The sequence below is a fragment of the Cherax quadricarinatus genome, chromosome 49 (assembly GCF_038502225.1).
Source record: "Cherax quadricarinatus isolate ZL_2023a chromosome 49, ASM3850222v1, whole genome shotgun sequence".
Lineage (NCBI taxonomy): Eukaryota > Metazoa > Arthropoda > Malacostraca > Decapoda > Parastacidae > Cherax > Cherax quadricarinatus.
In genome coordinates this window covers 5,915,690-5,938,954 of record NC_091340.1, presented here as the reverse complement: position 1 = coordinate 5,938,954, position 23,265 = coordinate 5,915,690, and the positions used below count along the sequence as shown (strand labels likewise).

At 41.8% G+C, this 23,265-nt stretch overlaps 1 protein-coding gene across 12 annotated transcripts in view; it reads left to right on the top strand.

Moving 5' to 3' along the window:
• The window catches only part of LOC128696987 (forkhead box protein J3-like), a 96,697-nt gene that overhangs the window by 41,537 nt on the left and 31,895 nt on the right, over positions 1 to 23,265 (top strand). For 11 of the 12 annotated variants that reach the window (XM_053788458.2, XM_053788450.2, XM_053788455.2 and 8 more), the window contains one exon: positions 13,151 to 13,333. In XM_053788458.2, the coding sequence (XP_053644433.1) occupies positions 13,161 to 13,333 (173 nt within the window). In that variant the 5' untranslated portion in view covers positions 13,151 to 13,160. Of the gene's footprint in view, positions 1 to 1,928; positions 2,218 to 13,150; positions 13,334 to 23,265 lie in introns of those variants that run through there. The other variant, XM_070095144.1, reaches the window with a different exon arrangement.

The following is a 23,265-nucleotide window of genomic DNA, read 5'->3' as shown; positions in this document are numbered from 1 at the left end:
AAACAGGTCTTCACAGAGCTAAGTACACGTCACCACTGGGGCAGTATGCCTTCTGCAGTGTTCCTCCATTCTTATATTCTTATGTAAGAATGAGGGGAGACATGATAGAAGTGTTTAAGTGGAAGATGGGTATTAATAAAGAGGATATTGTGCAAGAATGGTATATAATACCGACAAGATGAAATTAAGACACATGCGCAACATCTGGGTATATCTTTATTGTAGACGTTTCGCCATCCAGTGGCTTTATCAATACAAATTCCAGGACATAACTTGAAGAGGATATTAATAAGGTCTTGAGAATATCTCTCCAGGAGAGAACCCGCAGTAATGGATTTAAATTAGACAAGTTTAGACTTAGAAAGGACATAGGAAAGTATTGGTTTGGAAATAGGGTAGTTGATGAGTGGAACAGTTTACCTAGTTGGGTTATTGAGGCTAGGACTTTGGGTAGCTTCAAATTTAGGTTGGATAAACATATGAGTGAGAGGGGTTGGATTTGAGTTGGATTTACAAATGAGTGGATAGAGTTATCAGAGCTTATTTCTTGGGTAGCATTGAAAATTAGGTTGGGCAAATGTTTTGTTAGTGGGAGGGATTGTAAAGGACCTGCCTAGTATGGGCCAACAGGCCTGCTGCAGTGATCCTCCTTTCTTATGTTCTTAATATACAGGAAGAGTCGACAGAAACTGAACGGAGTCTATCGATACATGTTCAAATTTCTTAGAAAGCGAGTTAACTTATCAAGTTGCTCATTGGCGGTACATAAACACTCGTAAGTTGTTCCAAGCAGAAAGGTTAATGTGTTTTATGAAAGACATTCCACTCTAGCTTTTTGCTGGGGAATGAGAGCCTGTGTTGCTGGATGGTCACGCAACTCTACCACCTCCACGCAAAAGTGTGTGTGCTTTATTTCTTCAACTAGAACACGTGTATGAATTGATTTTATCATTATTTCTATTCTCTTCGCCTTCGTTTTAAGTGTATTACGAGGAAATTTTCTCATTATCTCGAAGCTTTCAATACCAGAGTCATGATCAACGACAGTTCTTGATGTTTCAGACTTTGGAACAATGCTCTTCTCCAGACTGAGGGACTGACCACCTCAAAACTTTAAGGGTGATGGACTGATTACATCGTCTTCAAGTCTCTTCTGCTTCTATCAACTTTTCTGTATTCGACTGAAGAAGCCTACTGTGTAGGCGAAACGTTTCGAAATAAAGATACCTAACTGTTGCATATGTGTCTTACCTAACAACCTGTCGGTATTTTATACCACTTGAATGTTCATGTCTGGATGAGTTGGGAGGTGGTGTTTGTTGACATGACGGTGACTGATGAGTGATGCTTACGTGGGACGTCCTGCAGCAGGACGCTGGTCACACGAGAGTACATAAGACGTCCTGCTGCAGGACGCGGGTCACATGAGAGTACATGAAAACTAAGTTAAATTATATAAATATATTAAAATCTACGGTGATATCCTGCCAAAGTTCACTAGTTCTTTCTGCCTGAGTTAGTCTATGACGTGATGTGATGAAATATGTTTCGCCTTCATTCGTTCAATCACATTTACTCTTGTTTAGTCTCGCCCACTCATTCACAGACAGATAAACAATATCACAAACAAAAACACACACACACATATGTAAGCCTCAGTTCCGGGACTAGGCTTGTTGTGCTAACCTTTGCATTTTCTCTAATTTCTTGAGGTGCTTGATCAGGTAGGATTCCATATTGGGCCTGAGTTACACGGTGTACAGAATCTTGAATCTTTACAAAATCTCGAATCGTTCAAGACTTTGTACCACGTCGGTGTAAAATGTATGGAACCCACAGTACTAGTCAAAGCTGAGGGGTATGTCCTCCGAGGAGAGGTTAAGGTAAATCGACCTGACGACATTGGAGGACAGGGATAGGGGGACATGGTAACGACGTACAAAATACTTAGAGGAATTGCCAGGGTGGATAGGGACAGGATGTTTCAGAGATGGGACACAGCAACAAGGGGACACAGTTGGAAGTTGAAAACTCAGATAAGTCACAGGCACGTTAGGAAGTATTTTTTCAGCCATAGAGTTGTCAGGAAGTGGAACTATCTGGAGAGTGACGTAGTAGAAGCAGGATCCATACATAGCTTGAAGAGATACGATAAAACTCATGCAGCAGGAAGAGAGGGGCCAGGAGCTGTGAAGCGACCCCTGCAACTAGAAAGAGGTAAGTACACTCGATCCCTGCAATCACAGATATGTGTGTGTGTGTGTGTGTGTGTGTGTGTGTGTGTGTGTGTGTGTGTGTGTGTGTGTGTGTGTGTGTGTGTGTGTGTGTGTGTGTGTGTGTTTCGTGCTTTGATGCAATCCTTGGCTAGTAAGTCTTTCAACCCCTGAACCACTCGCCACAATGTGCCGTTTGTCTTCTACACTTCGGTTAAGTTTTTTATCACTATCGCCACAGCGATTTACGACGTACTTGGGGGGGGGGATGAAATAAACTCAATTGCAATATATCGCTTTACGAACGATCGGAATAATCTCGGAAAATAATAAACGATGATCATCCCTCAGTTATTTAAACGTTGTCGCAAAGTTTACGTAAAATTATGCGAGTGAAGTCGTATAAAAAAATGTCACAGTGAAAAAATACAAGGGAATGGGTATACATAATCACTTTCGTGTGATTTCACTCACATCTTCAAGGTAATTAACGAATGGCTTCCATAATATACAATCCGAAGCTTCATTTCGTTATACATAGCTGTTGCACAGTATATTGTAGATCTTCAACGTTTTGCAGTATATGATCTGAATTATACACCATAATGGAGTGTATTATACACCTTGTATGGCCTGAATTATACACCATACGATCTGAATTGTACACTATATGGCTTGAATTATGCCCCTTATATGACCTGAATTATACACCATATGTGAAATGAATTATACAGCATATATGAAATGAATTATATACCATATATGACATGAATTATACACCTTATATGGCCTGAATTATACCTCTTAAATGAACTGAAATATACCTACCACACCATTGTTTGCGTCACTACCAGAGCCCTGCGTCACTGACCACACTGCGTCACTACCAGAGCCCTGTGTCACCACACTAGTGCGTCACTACCAGAGCCCTGTGTCACCACACTAGTGCGTCACTACCAGAGCCCTGTGTCATCACACTAGTGCGTCACTACCAGAGCCCTGTGTCACCACACTAGTGCGTCACTACCAGAGCCCTGTGTCATCACACTAGTGCGTCACTACCAGAGCCCTGTGTCATCACACTAGTGCGTCACTACCAGAGCCCTGTGTCACCACACTAGTGCGTCACTACCCGAGCCCTGTGTTACCACACTAGTGCGTCACTACCAGAGCCCTGTGTTACCACACTAGTGCGTCACTACCAGAGCCCTGTGTTACCACACTAGTGCGTCACTACCAGAGCCCTGTGTTACCACACTAGTGCGTCACTACCAGAGCCCTGTGTTACCACACTAGTGCGTCACTACCAGAGCCCTGTGTCACTACCCTAGTGCGTCACTACCAGAGCCGTGTCACTTACTACCCTAGTGCGTCATTACCAGAGCCCTGTGTTACCACACTAGTGCTTCACTACCAGAGCCCTATGTCACTTACCACACTAGTGCGTCACTATCAGAGCTCTGTGTCACTACCCTAGTGCGTCACTACCAGAGCCCTGTGTTACCACACTAGCGCGTCACTACCAGAGCCCTGTGTTACCACCCTAGTGCGTCACTACCAGAGCCCTGCGTCGCTGACCACACTAGTGCGTCACTACCAGAGCCCTGTGTCACAGACCACACTAGTGCGCCACTACCAGATCCCTGTGTTACCACACTAGTGCGTCACTACTAGAGCCCTGCGTCACTGACCACACTAGTGTTTGCGTCATTACCAGAGTATTGTCTCACTGATCACACCAGTGTTTGCGTCACTGCTGACGCATCGCATTCTCAAACCACGCGTGATCAGCGTTCACAGTTCAGCGAATTAAAAAACAAAACTTGCGATTAAAATTAATTCTAAATATCTTAATATACGCAGCCTAACCTACTTTAAATTAACCTGTGTCAAAGTAGAGAAAAAAATTGTCCTAGAAAGATAGGAAATGGGCGGCCACTCCCTGCCTTTATGTATCTTAAAATTGTGTGTCGTGAGGCTGTCATGCCGTTACTGAGAGTATATATGGACACATGACACGCAGAGATGTATAAATGATTGTATCTTTAGTGTAAGTGGATGACATGGCCAGGCGTGGATACATGGGTAGGCTTGGATACATGGGTAGGCGTGGATACATGGGTAGACGTGGATAGATAAGCAGGCGTGGGTAAATGGGCAAACGTAGATAATTAATACTCGAGTATTTATCTTCGAAATGGTACAGTAGTATTTCCATTAAACATCTGGACTATAATACTTTTGATTGGTTTCATTCTTTAATGGCTGATTTATTTTATGAAACCGATAAAACAGTTTTTTGGGGGTTTAGGCTTTATAGGTGCAGATTTCTTAGTTTTATAACCTAGTTAATGAACTTGAAATTGTTGGGTTGTGTCCACTGGCTGAAGAATACAGCTTCTTTCTGGTCAATTTAAATCTTTTAATGCTGATATGGTTTCTCAAAGGTAGTTTCATGTATATTTTATTAAAAAAATAAATTGTGTTCCATGAAATAACAAGAGAATGTCTCTCCTGATGAGGAGTCAGTATTGGACTTGACTGGGTTATCCTAGGTTAAATCTATATAATGTAATTATGTACCCTTGGCATCTGCGTGCTATTAAGACAATTGTGACAAATTTGTTATATATACAAAGCCTAAACAGAATTAGTAAACTTAAAAAAAAGTTTGGATTGAGTTTGGCTTGTGTACGTCCACAAATAGTCATTTTTATTGAAACTGTGGTAATTTAATTACTGGTTTTGATAAGATTTTTTTGAGTTCCTCATCCTATTGACTTCAAACCTTCTTCCACCTGATAACCTCATAATGCAACTTGAGTGGCTTTAAACTTAGTGTATTATGAGTTATTGATATTTAAGATAATTACAGAATGAATTTGAACTTTTAAAGCTGCTCTTTCTTGGTGTACTTATGCTGTGTATCCTAATCTGTCATTTTTTATTAAAGAAATTGCATTGTTAGTTTCTCTGTGATAACTTGTAAATGTTTCTTCCCTTTCACTTGAAGTTTCCATCGGTAATATTTAAACGGCATTACAAACTTTTGCTGTACTCTGCCTTTCACGTGCAATGGGTCACAGGTGCGCAGGGCTGTGCAATACAGGGACACCTTTCCTGGGTCGTGCAGCGACTGTAATGCATCTCGTTTGTTATTGGCGCGTTCGCCTCCACTCTCATCACTTAAATTTGAAGGTCACTCAATAAATCATCCACAAGAGCAGTGGCAACTCTCCCCTCCACCACTCCCTCCTCCAGAGTGGTGACTCAACTGGGGTGCTGGAAGGGGGGAAAGGACGGGTGCTAATCAAGTTTATTCACGTTGAAAACTCCGTTAAAAGATTTCTTGGCATTATCATACTCTGTTCTGCAGGAGTCATTCCAGTCCCATACAAGCTAGTCATCATCCCTTAAGTCATCACTCTAGTCTCGTAGGAACGTGGCATACCTCCATTTATCATTCCAGTCCTGTAGAAGCTAGTTATCCTTTCAGGCATCATTCTAGTCTAGTAAAAAGGTGCAATCATACCTCCAGGCATATACCACTTCTGGAATATGCTATCATCTTGTCAGGCATCATTCCAATCTTTCAGAATGTTGTCATACCTCCAGGCATGATACTTGAAGAGAACGTTCAGGGGGTCTAATCGATTGGCTACTGAGTACATACTGATTGGCCTCGCCTGCCCATCATTCCGTTCATGAATTAGTAATGAGTGGCACGAGCGTGCATTTATCAACGCTTACAGTCTGTAATGACATTCTATAATAACGCCTACGCTATTGTGAATTGTTGCATTCACGTATTGTGAACTGTTGCAGCCACGGTACTGTGAATTGTAGCCACAGTATTGTGAATTTTGTACCCACGGTATTGTGAACTGTTGCAGCCACGGTATTGTGAATTGTTGCACCCACGGTATTGTGAATTGTGCTGTCACGGTATTGTGAATTGTTGTAGCCACGGTATTGTGAACTGTTGCAGCCACGGGATTGCGGGTTGCGAATTGTTGCAGCCACGGTATTATGAATTTGAGAGCTCAGACTAGCGCAGGTAGTTCCGGTAGTGACTCAATTCACTTCCGGGTACCCCAAAATATTCATGAAGGTGAGTCAGGCTGAGAATTGACCGCTGGGGGTCACCTTACTCAGCGGAGGAGCTGCCCCCTTCCCTCAGTTCGACCCCCCATACCTCACTCTGATTATTATTATAATCAAGGGGGAAGCGCTAAACCCGGATTATACAGCGCCTGGGGGGGGGATGTGGAAGGCATTCTGGCTTAATTTGGGGAACTGGAGCACAGATCCAATTCCCTAAATCAAGAGCCCCTCACCAACATCAAGGAACCTTCCTTGAGGGGACCTCACTCTGAGGTAACTAGACCTCCAACCTCAGAATAAGTATCCCCCGAAACGGGATACTTTGTCGGGGGATACCTACAGTGTGAGGGGATAGCTGTTAGTGTTGAGGATACCTATAAAGTGTGGAATGCCTAGAGTGTGAAGGATTGTTCCAACCAGGGTATTGTGAATAGTGAATTGTTCCAGCCAGGGTATTGTGAGTAGTGTATTGTTCCAGCCAGGGTATTGTGAATAGTGTATTGTTCTAGCCAGGGTATTGTGAATAGTGTATTGTTCCAGTCAGGGTATTGTGAATAGTGTATTGTTCCAGTCAGGGTATTGTGAATAGTGTATTGTTCCAGTCAGGGTATTGTGAATAGTGTATTGTTCCAGTCAGGGTATTGTGAATAGTGTATTGTTCCAGTCAGGGTATTGTGAATAGTGGTATAAACCTTGGTAATAAATACCGACAAGTTGGTTTAGAAAGACACGTAAGCAAACACTATAACATATTTATTAGAAAACGTTTCGGTCCTGGGACCTTGATCACTTCTAACATACAGAGGTAGAAAGACATTATATGTAGGCGGAGAGTGAGGTGTGGCGCACGTGACCTGAGGAATATCATAAGAACATGTTGTTAGGTAAGACACATATGCAAGTTAGGTATCTTTATTATGAAACGTTTCGCCTACACAGTAGGCTTCTTCAGTCAAGTACAGAAAAGTTGATAGAAGCAGAAGATACTTGAAGACGATGTAATCAGTCCATCACCCTTAAAGTTTTGAGGTGGTCAGTCCCTCAGTCTGGAGAAGAGCATTGTTCCATAGTGTGAAACAATATGGAGAAGAAGTGACAGGATGGAGCTTTTATATAGCGCCAAGAGGTGAGACGTAGGCCACTAGGAGAGGTAAGAACTCAGATGTTGAAAGGTCAGGTCCCTCTCAAATCCAGCCCCTCTCACTAGTGGAAGTAGTCGAAGTTGATTGCAGGTCTGTACCAAGATACCCTTGTGTTGCAGTGTCTGACAGATTGAACATTAAAATGGTATAAAATACCGACAGGTTGTTAGGTAAGACACATATGCAACAGTTAGGTATCTTTATTATGAAACGTTTCGCCTACACAGTAGGCTTCTTCAATCAAGTACAGAAAAGTTGATAGAAGCAGAAGATACTTGAAGACGATGTAATCAGTCCATCACCCTTAAAGTTTTGAGGTGGTCAGTCCCTCAGTCTGGAGAAGAGCATTATTCCATAGTGAAACAATATGGAGAAGAAGTGACAGGATGGAGCTTTTATATAGCGCCAAGAGGTGAGACGTAGGCCACTAGGAGAGGTAAGAACTCAGATGTTGAAAGGTCAGGTCCCTCTCAAATCCAGCCCCTCTCACTAGTGGAAGTAGTCGAAGTTGATTGCAGGTCTGTACCAAGATACCCTTGTGTTGCAGTGTCTGACAGATTGAACATTAAAATGGTATAAAATACCGACAGGTTGTTAGGTAAGACACATATGCAACAGTTAGGTATCTTTATTATGAAACGTTTCGCCTACACAGTAGGCTTCTTCAGTCAAGTACAGAAAAGTTGATAGAAGCAGAAGATACTTGAAGACGATGTAATCAGTCCATCACCCTTAAAGTTTTGAGGTGGTCAGTCCCTCAGTCTGGAGAAGAGCATTGTTCCATAGTGTGAAACAATATGGAGAAGAAGTGACAGGATGGAGCTTTTATATAGCGCCAAGAGGTGAGACGTAGGCCACTAGGAGAGGTAAGAACTCAGATGTTGAAAGGTCAGGTCCCTCTCAAATCCAGCCCCTCTCACTAGTGGAAGTAGTCGAAGTTGATTGCAGGTCTGTACCAAGATACCCTTGTGTTGCAGTGTCTGACAGATTGAACATTAAAATGGTATAAAATACCGACAGGTTGTTAGGTAAGACACATATGCAACAGTTAGGTATCTTTATTATGAAACGTTTCGCCTACACAGTAGGCTTCTTCAGTCAAGTACAGAAAAGTTGATAGAAGCAGAAGATACTTGAAGACGATGTAATCAGTCCATCACCCTTAAAGTTTTGAGGTGGTCAGTCCCTCAGTCTGGAGAAGAGCATTGTTCCATAGTGTGAAACAATATGGAGAAGAAGTGACAGGATGGAGCTTTTATATAGCGCCAAGAGGTGAGACGTAGGCAACACAAGGGTATCTTGGTACAGACCTGCAATCAACTTCGACTACTTCCACTAGTGAGAGGGGCTGGATTTGAGAGGGACCTGACCTTTCAACATCTGAGTTCTTACCTCTCCTAGTGGCCTACGTCTCACCTCTTGGCGCTATATAAAAGCTCCATCCTGTCACTCCATATTGTTTCACACTATGGAACAATGCTCTTCTCCAGACTGAGGGACTGACCACCTCAAAACTTTAAGGGTGATGGACTGATTACATCGTCTTTAAGTATCTTCTGCTTCTATCAACTTTTCTGTACTTGACTGAAGAAGCCTACTGTGTAGGCGAAACGTTTCATAATAAAGATACCTAACTGTTGCATATGTGTCTTACCTAACAACCTGTCGGTATTTTATACCATTTTAATGTTCAATCTGTCAGACACTGCAACACAAGGGTATCTTGGTACAGACCTGCAATCAACTTCGACTACTTCCACTAGTGAGAGGGGCTGGATTTGAGAGGGACCTGACCTTTCAACATCTGAGTTCTTACCTCTCCTAGTGGCCTACGTCTCACCTCTTGGCGCTATATAAAAGCTCCATCCTGTCACTTCTTCTCCATATTGTTTCACACTATGGAACAATGCTCTTCTCCAGACTGAGGGACTGACCACCTCAAAACTTTAAGGGTGATGGACTGATTACATCGTCTTCAAGTATCTTCTGCTTCTATCAACTTTTCTGTACTTGACTGAAGAAGCCTACTGTGTAGGCGAAACGTTTCATAATAAAGATACCTAACTGTTGCATATGTGTCTTACCTAACAACCTGTCGGTATTTTATACCATTTTAATGTTCAATCATAAGAACATGTGGCGATGTTGCCACGAATACTCGCCGGGAACTTGCTATGAGTAACATCAACGTTTCCACCATAAACACATCATCTATCAAAGACCTCACTACGAAACGCAGCCCCACACCTCTAACTTCTACAGCAGGCGTCTACACTATCCCCTGTGGGTTCTGTCCCAAGAAATATGTAGGCGAGACAGGCAGAGATCTTGCAGTCCGCCTGAATGAGCATCGAAATGCCTCTAACAGAGACGATGTATTATTATTATAATCAAAAAGAAGCGCTAAGCCACAAGGGCTATACAGCGTGAGAGACGATGTAAGGTACGCATGTGTCCTCCACAGAGACCCCACGGGGCATTTGATGAACTGGAATGAGGCACAACTCGTTCTCACCGAACCAGACCTCAGACGCCGACGGTGCCTAGAAGCCTCACTAATCGCCGTCACCGACACTATAGAACGCAACACTGGAAACTACAAAATTTCAAAAACATTGGCATACATGATACTTAAGCAGCACCAACCCAACAACACAGGAGTCACGTGATTTCATCGTCTACCCGTCCTCATCATAGGCAGAGGTTGTTTTTTATAAGCACCTGCCTCGCATGAGCCAGTAGGCCTTCTACAGTGTACCTCCATTCTTATGTTCTTATGATATTCCTCAGGTCACGTGCGTCACACCTCACTCCCGCCTACATATAATGTCTTTCTACCTCTGTATGTTAGAAGTGATCAAGGTCCCAGGACCGAAACGTTTTCTAATAAATATGTTATAGTGTTTGCTTACATGTCTTTCTAAACCATTGTGAATAGTGTATTGTTCCAGTCAGGGTATTGTGAATAGTGTATTGTTCCAGTCAGGGTATTGTGAATAGTGTATTGTTCCAGTCAGGGTATTGTGAAGTGTATTGTTCCAGTCAGGGTATTGTGAAGTGTATTGTTCCAGTCAGGGTATTGTGAATATTGTATTGTTCCAGCCAAGGTATTGTGAATAGTGTATTGTTCCAGTCAGGGTATTGTGAATAGTGTATTGTTCCAGCCAGGGTATTGTGAATAGTGTATTGTTCCAGCCAGGGTATTGTGAATAGTGTATTGTTCCAGTCAGGGTATTGTGAATAGTGTATTGTTCCAGTCAGGGTATTGTGAATAGTGAATTGTTCCAGCCAGGGTATTGTGAATAGTGAATTGTTCCAGCCAGGGTATTGTGAATAGTGTATTGTTCCAGCCAGAGTATTGTGAATAGTGTATTGTTCCAGCCAGGATATTGTGAAGTGTATTGTTCCAGCCAGGATAGTGAATAGTGTGTTGTTCCAGCCAGGATATTGTGAATAGTGTATTGTTCCAGCCAGGGTGTTGTGAATAGTGTATTGTTCCAGCCAGGGTGTTGTGAATAGTGTATTGTTCCAGCCAGGGTGTTGTGAATAGTGTATTGTTCCAGCCAGGGTGTTGTGAATAGTGTATTGTTCCAGCCAGGGTGTTGTGAATAGTGTATTGTTCCAGCCAGGGTGTTGTGAATAGTGTATTGTTCCAGCCAGGGTGTTGTGAATAGTGTATTGTTCCAGCCAGGGTGTTGTGAATAGTGAATTGTTCCAGCCAGGGTGTTGTGAATAGTGAATTGTTCCAGCCAGGGTGTTGTGAATAGTGTATTGTTCCAGCCAGGGTGTTGTGAATAGTGTATTGTTCCAGCCAGGGTATTGTGAATAGTGAATTGTTCCAGCCAGGGTATTGTGAATAGTTCCAGTCGGCAGGGTATTGTGAATAGCGTATTGTTCTAGCTACGGTGCCCCGTAACCTGGTGGCTAAAGCTCTCGCTTCACACAACGAGTGTCTGGGTTCGATTCCCAGCGAGGGTAGAAACATTGGGCATGTTTCTTTACATCGGTTGTCTATGTTCACCCACCAGTAAATTGGGTACCTGGGAGTAAGTCGGCTGGTGTGGGTCGTATCCCAGGACAAAACTGACTTAATTTGTTCGAAATGCTCTGCATAACAAGGGGTTTTCTATATAGTAGTATGTCATTGATGTCAGCTAGGACTGTATACCTTGTACTTGTAGTAAATAGATTTATTATTCCATTCTCTATTTTGCAGTAATCTCTATTCAACTTTGGAGCCGTTGATAACTGTGGTCTGAATCGATACATAAATCATGTTCTGTCAGACCTTGTTTGTGCTTCTGGTCTTATCATTGTTGTCGTATTTGAGAGACCACACACTCCACCTACATATGAAGACACACGTCTCGCTCATGGGTGTCTCACGGAGACGTGCTCAGCGCCGCTCTGTGAAAATTGTCAACTTCCATTGTCAATTCGCCATCTCCTAAGCGGTCAAGTAGAATTTACGCCCGGCGTCGTCACCGCTCTAACGCACTTTACCTCACCTGACCTCGCTGACAGCCCCACCTGTGATATGGACTCTCTCTTTGACCTTTTTTGTCAGTGACAATTATATTACACCAACTTTCATTATATTTACCCTTTAGTGCTCCCGACTACCCTTACTGACTTTGCCTCTTGCATACTGCTAACCTTCGCTGGTCTGTGTCTTCTCATATTTTATCTTTATCACATCCTACCTGCAGCACTGTATGGCTCTTATGGATTTAGCGCTTAGTTTGATCGTAATAACCCAGTAATTGTATTGTGAATTGTTCCAGCCACAGTATTGTGTTATCAGTAGTTCCTACCACAATATTGTGTTAGTAATTTAGCCACAGTACTGAGATTGTCGATTGCATGGAGGTGTTGGTGACTGCAGAATTTATATTGCATTCATGCTGAGGCAATGAGGTTTGATCCGAGTAAACGGAGGAGCAGTTCTGATACCTTTGATCAAGAGTCTTCCAACTCCTTGAAACTATATAACTTTTAGGTTTGTAGGCTATTCCAGATTTGCTTTCGAACTTTTATATAGTGATGAGTGATTTTTAATACTTCATTATAAATATTAGACACATTGAGTTATTGCAGCCATTGGGAAGGGCTAAACCCGTTGGAACTCGTGTACTTGAGGTAATGCGAAGCAGTCAGGTTTGATCCGAGTAAAATGAAGATAGCTTCAATTCCTTGAATCAAAAGCTCCTTACCTACATCAGGGCACATCCCTTGAATGGACTTTGAGTTATCCTGGGATATTTTTATTCCTATGGAAAGTCTGTTTATCTAGGGTTAATCATTGGATATCTGCCTTTGTAAAGGCTCTCTTGAGTTATCCTTATGATCATTAATACAAAATGTCTGTTGACTTGTCTCTTGGGCTATCCTGGGATAATGACCCTGCGTGTCTTATGCCTCCCGACAGTGCGTTATGGGATGTTTTGTGACAGTTCGTTGGATATCCTCACATCTCTTCCATGTATCTAGGGCCATGGGATAATTATAAGCATACCATCTACCTCTCTACAGTGTGTCATGGGTTAACGTACGATACAGTCCTAAGTATATTTTATACCTCTCTATCATATATCTTGCGCCATCAATAATCTAAAGTATATCTTTGTATGTTTACAGGATGATTTCAGTGATCCTGGGGTAATCCATATGATTTCTTCTGCTTTCATCTAGGGTGTCCACCATGGCTGAACTGAACAAAAGCCTAACAGCCATGGACTGGCTACCTCGCCTCAACGCCAGAGGCGCTTTCACTGGTGGTATCTGGCTTGATAGTAGTGCTGACACGCCGGAGCTAGTGCAAGCCGACTCTTCGACGCCTCCCTCGCCACCTACCAACAGCAAGCCACCTTACAGGTATGTGTAACAGCAATGAATGTATAATATAAAGCCATATAAATTTATAAGAAAATTATTTTTAAGAAAGTTATTACTTAATATTTATTTTAATTTATTATTATTTTTTTTTTTTTGAGAAAAATATTTTAACAATTTTTTTTAGACATTTTGTTTAAGAAAGAATTTTGTTTAAAAATTTAACATTCACTAACACAGGTTCCTGACACTGGATATTGCAGTAAAGAACGTCGAGGGAGGAACCGTATCAATGATGTCTACTGGTAAATGATTAGAAAAGCAGTTCCTCACAATGTTGAGATCATCTGGATTAACCAGACACAGGGGCATTTGTCCCCTCAAGGGAGAGTCTTCGATGCCAGATAGAGGCTCTTGATCCAAAAGGTGTTGTATCTATCCTCCCCTTGGATTAAATCTGATTGTCCCCCCCCCCCCCATGGGGTTGGCACTTACCCATGAATTATTGCATAAATTTGTAACATTCTAAGGGCTGAATCTGCTTGTATCTGCTTGGTATCTGCAGACATGGGAAATCTGGAAAAACAGACGGGACGTGCAACTATGACCACCCTAGAAAATGCCGTGCCCATATGACAACAGGAAAATGCAAACTCCCTTCCTGTAAGCTTTTTCACCCTGAAATGTGTACCTCTTCAGTACAGGAAAGACTGTGCTATAACTTAAATTGCCAGGCACACCATCTAAAGGGGACAAAAAGATACAAAACATCCAGGCCATGGGAAAACCTGGGTAGCCACAGCCACTCAAGAGGGAGAGGTTTTTTAGCGCCAGGAAGGAAAAAAAACTGGCAGGAAATGGCAGAAATCGTACACCAAATCCAGTCATTCCTGGAGTGGAACCACAGTCGATGGCCTCCACTCCAAACCAACAGATACAGATACTAATGCCGGAAAAAAAATCCCCCCCCCCAGTACCAACAATACCACCAGTCCGATGACATTCTTCTTTGCAAATATACAGGGTCTAAAGCCAGCAACAAACAACAAAATACCTTTCATCCGTGGACTGCTTGCAGAGGCAAAGGCAATGTTCGCAGCTTTCACTGAGACTCGCATAAAGGATCACTTGGACAATGAAATATGGATCCCAGGTTACAACCTATACAGATGTGACAGAGTGAACAGGCAAAAGGGGGGGGGTTGGCCTGTACATTGCAGAGTCACTTGTTTGCACAGAACTGCTTAATGTCTCAAATGATGTAGTGGAAGTTTTAGCAGTAAAGATCGAGAACCAAAACCTAGTCATTGTGGTAGTCTACAAGCCTCCGGATGCAACATCCCAGCAATTCCAGGAACAGCTGTTAAAAATTGACCATTGTCTGGAAAATCTTCCAGCTCCTGCACCCAACATCTTGCTCCTGGGGGATTTCAACTTAAGGCACCTAAAATGGAGGAATATAGCAAATATTGTTGCAGTAATAACACCAGGAGGCAGCTCTGATGAAAACTCACACTCACACGAGCTTTTAAATCTCTGCACAAAATTCAATTTAAACCAGCAAATAATAGAGCCTACTAGACTGGAGAATGCACTAGACCTCATCTTCACTAACAATGATGATCTGATAAGAAATGTCACCATATCAAAAACAATATACTCAGATCACAACATAATTGAGGTTCAGACATGCATGCGCGGAGCCCCAGACCGACATAACGATATTAGTCACGAGGGAGCATTCACCAAATTCAACTTCAATAACAGAAACATAAAGTGGGACCAAGTAAACCAAGTCCTAACCGATATAAGCTGGGAAGATATACTAAGCAACACAGACCCCAACTTATGCCTAGAACAGATTAACTTGGTGGCACTCGATGTATGCACAAGGCTTATTCCTCTAAGAAAAAGGAGGAGTAGATGTAAAATAGAAAGAGACAGGCGGAGGCTCCCTTTACAGGCGACGGAAAAGAATAACAGAGTGGCTAAAAGAGGTCAATATATCTGAAATGCGTAGGGAGACACTGGTCAGAGAAATAGCAAGCATCGAACTTAAGCTAAAGGAATCTTATAGGAGTCAGGAATCGCGGGAAGAACTAAAAGCCATAAATGAAATCGAAAGAAACCCAAAGTATTTCTTCTCCTATGCCAAATCAAAGTCAAGAACAACGTCCAGTATTGGGCCCCTACTTAAACAAGATGGGTCCTACACAGATGACAGCAAGGAAATGGGTGAGCTACTCAAGTCCCAATATGACTCAGTTTTTAGCAAGCTGCTAACCAGACAGAGTCGAAGATCAAAATGAATTTTTTATGGGAGAGCCACAGAATTTGGTTAACACAAGCCTATCCGATGTTATCCTGACGCCAAATGACTTCGAACAGGCGATAAATGGCATACCCATGCACTCTGCCCCAGGGCCAGACTCATGGAACTCCGTGTTCATCAAGAACTGCAAGAAGCCCCTATCACGAGCCTTTACCATCCTATGGAGAGGGAGCATGGACACGGGGGTCGTCCCACAGTTACTAAAAACAACAGACATAGCCCCACTCCACAAAGGGGGCAGTAAAGCAACAGCAAAGAACTACAGACCAATAGCACTAACATCCCATATAAAAATCTTCGAAAGGGTCCTAAGAAGCAAGATCACCACCCATCTAGAAACCCATCAGTTACACAACCCAGGGCAACATGGGTTTAGAACAGGTCGCTCCTGTCTGTCTCAACTATTGGATCACTACGACAAGGTCCTAGATGCACTAGAAGACAAAAAGAATGCAGATGTAATATATACAGACTTTGCAAAAGCCTTCGACAAGTGTGACCATGGCGTAATAGCGCACAAAGTGCGTGCTAAAGGAATAACAGGAAAAGTCGGTCGATGGATCTATAATTTCCTCACTAACAGAACACAGAGAGTAGTAGTCAACAGAGTAAAGTCCGAGGCAGCTACGGTGAAAAGCTCTGTTCCACAAGGCACAGTACTCACTCCCATCTTGTTCCTCATCCTCATATCTGACATAGACAAGGATGTCAGCCACAGCATCGTGTCTTCCTTTGCAGATGACACCCGAATCTGCATGACAGTGTCTTCCATTGCAGACACTGCAAGGCTCCAGGCGGACATCAACCAAATCTTTCAGTGGGCTGCAGAAAACAATATGAAGTTCAACGATGAGAAATTTCAATTACTCAGATATGGTAAACACGAGGAAATTAAATCTTCATCAGAGTACAAAACAAATTCTGGCCACAAAATAGAGCGAAACATCAACGTCAAAGACCTGGGAGTGATCATGTCGGAGGATCTCACCTTCAAGGACCATAACATTGTATCAATCGCATCTGCTAGAAAAATGACAGGATGGATAATGAGAACCTTCAAAACTAGGGAGGCCAAGTCCATGATGACACTCTTCAGGTCACTTGTTCTATCTAGGCTGGAATATTGCTGCACACTAACAGCACCTTTCAAGGCAGGTGAAATTGCTGACCTAGAAAATGTACAGAGAACCTTCACGGCACTTATAACGGAGATAAAACACCTCAATTACTAGGAGCGCTTGAGGTTCCTAAACCTGTATTCCCTGGAACGCAGGCAGGAGAGATACATGATTATATACACCTGGAAAATCCTAGAGGGACTAGTACCGAACTTGCACACGAAAATCACTCACTACGAAAGCAAAAGACTTGGCAGACGATGCAACATCCCCCCAATGAAAAGCAGGGGTGTCACTAGCACGTTAAGAGACCATACAATAAGTGTCAGGGGCCCGAGACTGTTCAACTGCCTCCCAGCATACATAAGGGGGATTACCAATAGACCCCTGGCAGTCTTCAAGCCGGCACTGGACAAGCACCTAAAGTTGGTTCCTGACCAGCTGGGCTGTGGCTCGTACGTTGGTTTGCGTGCAGCCAGCAGTAACAGCCTGGTTGATCAGGCTCTGATCCACCAGGAGGCCTGGTCACAGACTGGGCCGCGGGGGCGTTGACCCCCGGAACTCTGCCCAAGTAAACTCCAGGTAGGAAGAGAGGAGCCCTGAACTGTACCGGACTTCTTACTGCCTGTATGTTGAGCCTTCAACCTGCAGGTTAACCATAATACAGCGTCACACAACCCTTGCCACCTAATCCCTCCACTCCCTAGTTGTATGACCCTGAGCGTTTAGGGTATACCACATTGTCTCAACATCCCCTTGACGGTCCTCATTGCCCCAGATGCATTTTCAGTCCTAGTACTGGACCTGTGCTTAACGTCATTGTATCGTGAATGCCACTCACTTTTCTCCTGGATATGTTTTTTAGGAATGTAGAGCATCTGGGGAAAAAATTGAGTGTCATCCACGTTTTAATACAATGAAGTTAGGGACAGGTCCAGTGTCTTGGATCAAAGCATCTGAGGGGGAAGAAGGGAATGAGATTTGTTACTGTGGGGAAATCATCAGCAAGTGTTTGATCCAAGGAGCTAGACTGGTCTCATTCTTAGAGCTGAAAATGATTACTTGTTTTTTTTTCTTCCCCTTTCTATGTAACAGGAATTTACATTTTCTTCCTCCCCTACTCCTGGGGAAGTGTCATGGTGCCAGTGAGGTTCTTGAACCAAGGACCTAGACTTGGCATTCTGTAATTTGGTGCATACATGAATGCCTCCCAGGTGCTGCATGATCCCTCTGGGTTTAGTACTTAAACATGTAACACAGGAATGTCAATATAACTAACAGTTTTTTTTTTCTTCTTCTGTGAGTTTGTTTCCCATTCTGTCGCAAAAAAAAAAAAAAGAAATTCGAGAGGTCCATTTTCTATGATCCAAAAGTCCCTTGTGGCTTAGTGCTTCTTTTTGATTATAATATGATCCAAAAATTTCCCATTCTCTAGTCAGAAAAACCTATGGAAATTTCACTCCCATTTTCAAAAATCCATTTTCTATGATGACCCAAAAAGTTTCCCATTTTCATTGCTTCCAGCAAATCATAAAAGTTTACAGTGATAAGGAAAGTGAATACATAACATTATTCTTGATTTTATTTTATGAAGGAAATACTAATGAGAACCCAAGATCTCTTAAAAGGTAACATTTATTTTAACTTTTCATAACTGCAGCTGAAATGGTGCATCAGAAGTTTAGTATACACTATATTATTATAATAAAAAAGAAGCACTAAGCCACAAGGGCTATACAGCACTGCAATATACACTATAGAAACCTTTACCCCCTTGTGGGTTGTAATTATATTACAAAGACCTTTGCCTGCACTTAACTGTATTTTTGAAAAACTGCACTATATAAGGAAGCTTTATTAGAGAAAGAGTTAGAAAAATTTATACCCCACCTACATGCCCTCAGTCTGAACGAGGCTGGATATTACATGAATAAAGACTAAGCCTGCTGAACTAAACACCAGGAGCCTTCTATATAATTAAGGGCAATTACTGCTCTGCAAACCTTGTAGTTACGCACTCCAAGGTTTGCTACATAATTATAATCGTAGCCAAGCACTAAACCCACAACGGTCATTCAGCAACTAGCTAACATGGGCCAATTACATAGTTTATCTGTGCATTCTCAAGCATCACAAAACTAAGTGTTCTCCACAGCCTACTTAACCTGACCTATCTTTGCCTGGCAACTTCCTGAACTAGTCAAAAAGAAGTGCTAAACCTACAAGTCGTACAGCAGCAGCTTGCTGAAAGACCCAGCAAGGCTCTGTGAAGGAAAGCTTCCCTACCCAGCCTAAAATATGCCTTTTCCAAATCTGTAAATGCAACAAAAACTTTTTTACCCTTAACTAAATTGCTCACTTATATGCTTCAGTGTAAGCACTTCATCTGCACATCATCTACCCTTCCTTAAACCTTTTTAATCTGCAATCCTGCATTCCATCTTACCCTTAATTCCTTCTATAAGTCGGCCATACACCTTACCAGGTATACTCCCAGTCAATAGGATAGGTCTAATTCCTTGGATCAAGAATCCCCTTTAGGGGTATATGTACATAAAAGCTAGCTGTTATCTTTAGGAAAAAATGCTAAACCCACAGGGGTTACATAGTGCCTGGGAAATGGGAGGCATTCAAGTCAGTCCAAGGAAGGATAAAGTAAGCCTATGTTCAATATCACTTGAAGTTCCATATTTTTGTCTAAACTGTCGTACCTGAGCACTTCTGCAAAGACAGTGATTATGGATGAGTGATGGTGAAAGTGATTTTTTTTTTTTTTTGGGGGGGGGGGGGGGGGCTGTTTTTACCCTTTGTGGGTCGACAGGCCCTCTCCGAAACTCGTTCTCAGGGTCGGCCAAATTTAAAAAAAAAAAAAAAAATTATTTTCTCTTATGAAAAGATAGAGAATCTTTTCCCGATCATAACGACACCAAAAGTTTGAAATTTGATAGAAAACTTATGGAATTATGCTCTCGCAAAGTTAGCGGTCTCGGCGATGTTTACGGATCGGCGATTTTGCCCACTTTGAGCCCCATTTTCGGCCAATTTCACTGTACTAGTCGACAAAAAACATGAATATTTCGCTAGAACTCCATTTTTTCTATCGAATGGGTGCAAGAAACCACCCATTTATAAATTCAACTTTCCAGTACAGTGGTCAGAATTTAGCAATTTTGCCAATTTCACACAAATTTCAAAAGATGCCAATTTCGGAATAGGGTCCAGAATAAACAAGAAAGACATTCCTGGCACTAAAATGACATTTCCTCTAGTCATTAGTCACGTCTCAAGGCCCCTCTTATATTCTTTTGCTTTCCACTTTGAATTTTTATTCTCACAAAAAATATAAGATTTACTGTTATGCAGACTACTGCATTAGTGTAAAAAATGGTATAAATATTATTGGTGCACTTGTGAAAGAATATTAGACTCACCAGTTGACGTGTATTGCACGCTTGGCACGATTTGTTTACTTTTGAAGTTTGGTAAAAATCGAACATTTCTGCTACTTTGAGCTCATTTTCAAGGCACCTTTCATTGTAAAACCAGTCAAAATCATCTCAATTTCAGTAATATGTCTTCCATTCTATAAAATGAGACCAAGAAAACTAGAATACAACAATAAATACTATACGAAAATACACTGCAAAGTCGCTGATTTATTAAAAAAATGGATAAAGTTTTTTTTTTTTTCTCATTATGCACCGTGTGCTGCAGGATTTTTTTTAGACTGTGCACACTGACCACATAGACCCATTCTTTCATATGAAGGCCTACCAGCTTTCTCCCACTAGATTTGAGATCGATAGAATTTATGAGTACTAGTACGTCAAAAACCCCTACGCGTAAGACGTACTAGTACGACGAAAACCCTCAAAGGGTTAATCACCCTGCCTCGGTGGGAAATGGCCAATGTGTTTAGTACCAACATTATCGTATTAATTTAAGAAATAAACCTGGGACACACAGCAGTGCAGTATTACAAAAAATAGTTACCTGTTAAGCTATTAAGTTTAGCTAAATTAAATATTTGCTTTTTAATTAGCTAGTTAGCAAGGTAACTAGCCACAGAAATAAGTAAATAGTTATGTATTTAACTGCCAGATTAGCTAGCAAAAAGTTAGGTAAAATGTTAAATTTATATCATCTATTTACTCAACATCTATTTATTTTTCTACTTAAGATATTTACCCTACTAATTATTTCAGAGGTGATATTGCTAGTTTGCTATTCAGCTAGTTGATTTATTAAACTTTATAACTACCTAGGAGAAAACCAACTATCTAGTTTTCTTAGCTGGCTGTAAAGCAATATACAGTGGACCCCCGGTTAACGATATTTTTTCATTCCAGAAGTATGTTTAGGTGCCAGTACTGACCGAATTTGTTCCCATAAGGAATATTGTGAAGTAGATTAGTCCATTTCTGACCCCCAAACATACACGTACAAACGCACTTACATAATTGGTCGCATTGGGAGGTGATCGTTAAGTGGGGGTCCACTGTATTAAACCCTTAAACTGTCCAACCAGATCTACATTCACATGCGTAGTGCTCCAAAAGTAGATCTATGTTTTTTTACATACTTTCAAATGTTGAAAACACGTAGATCTACGTTTGGACAGTTTAAGGGTTAATAAACTTTCAGGCTGGTTAGCTTTTTACTTGGGTTTGGAACTAGCTTTTTTTTTTTTTTTTGGTTAAATGATTCTCAGAGGCCAATAAATGCCCACCAAGCATGGGGTAAATGAAAAATGACTGACTCCTCGATTTTCCACTCAGCATTCACCATCTGTGCTCTCTCTCATTGTACTGTATCCAGTGTTTGGGTTCCTTTCCACAGCCTTTGCCTACCCCTAGACATCCTAATCCTCATTTCTCAATGGCTACATAGCTTAGTCTAGGTAGGGTAATTAGGTGCATTCCAATAACCCAGCATAAATCAATATGGCCTGCAACTATTACCTAATCATTACTGTGATAATGCCTAATCACAATGACTAACATCTAATCCCTGAACATGTGAATACAGATAAGCAATGCAGTACACTTAATGGCCATTATCTGGTATGGTAGAAGATGATTACTGATGATTGCTGTATAGCCCTTGTGGCTTAGCGCTTCTTTTTTGATTATAATAATAATAATTACTGATGATTTATTTGACCTCAATCACCTGTGTCAGCAACACTACCTCACCTCACACCTGTACCAACAATACTGCCACATCACCTGGGGAATGGGAGGCATTCAAGTTCATTTCAAGGAAGGAGAGGAAAAGTCCAGTTCCTTGGATTAAGAGCCCCATACTGACATCCTGGCACAGCAAATCTCTTAAAGAGCAAGGATCACACAACACCTGGAAAATGAGAGGAAATCAGGTTTAATATGAGTGAGGTTAGTTCTAATGCCTTAGACTGACCCCTTCATTGGCACCCCCTTTAAAAGGCAATACTTGAACTCTACTTCAATCAAGGGCCATTTGCCTGACTCGAGGCTCCTCCCTTGTAGGGTACTGGTAACTTCAAGTACACATGTTAAGGTTACATAGATTACAACAAACATTAAGCTGTATAAAAACTGTATTAGTTCACTTATACACACACACACACAAAAAAAAAAAAAAATGGCATTTTCTTAGATATCATAGTATTAAAAATAATATTTGAAATCTGAAAAGCATTGTGGCCATCCTTCATAAATGTACCCTCCCTTGTATACAGGTCTCCCTCAACATTCACGTTTTCAGCTTTCGCGGGCTTCACACATTCGCGAATTCCCAACCGCCAAATCATATTCAAGTTTCCCGCCACCTGCGAGTCCCTACTACCCTCCCTCCGACCCCCGCAACTGGCAGCCAGCCCTCCCACCACTCAGTGTGGTGAGTGTTTTGTTTGTTCATTACAGTGGACCCCCGGTTAACGATTTTAATCCGTGCAAGAGGGGTAATTGTTATGCGAAATAATCGTTATGTGAATGAATTTTCCCCATAAGAAATAATGGAAATAAAATTAATCCGTGCAAGACACCCAAAAGTATGAAAAAAAAAATTTTACCACATGAAATATACATTTTCCCACACACAAAGAGAAGGATACATGCACAATAGTAGAGTAGTACATGCACAGTATATATTGTGCATGTACTAGTCTACTAAATGAAGAATAAATGACACTTACCTTTATTGAAGATGCAGCAATGACTGATGAGACACTGTGTCCTGGGAGTGCCTTTTCCTCCTGAGTACTGTAGGTCCTGTTTGGCATTTTCTTCCAGAACAGGCCTTATCACACTGTGTATGCCACTACGATTCTTAAATCTCTCAAACCAACCTTTGCTGGCTTTAAATTCACCAATATGAGCACTAGTTCCAGGCATTTTTCCCTGTTCACCTGGGTGTTAGTCGACTTGTGTGGGTTGCATCCTGGGAGACAAGATTAAGGACCCCAATGGAAATAAGTTAGACAGTCTTCGATGACACTGACTTTTTTGGGTTATCCTGGGTGGCAAATCCTCTGGGGTTAATTG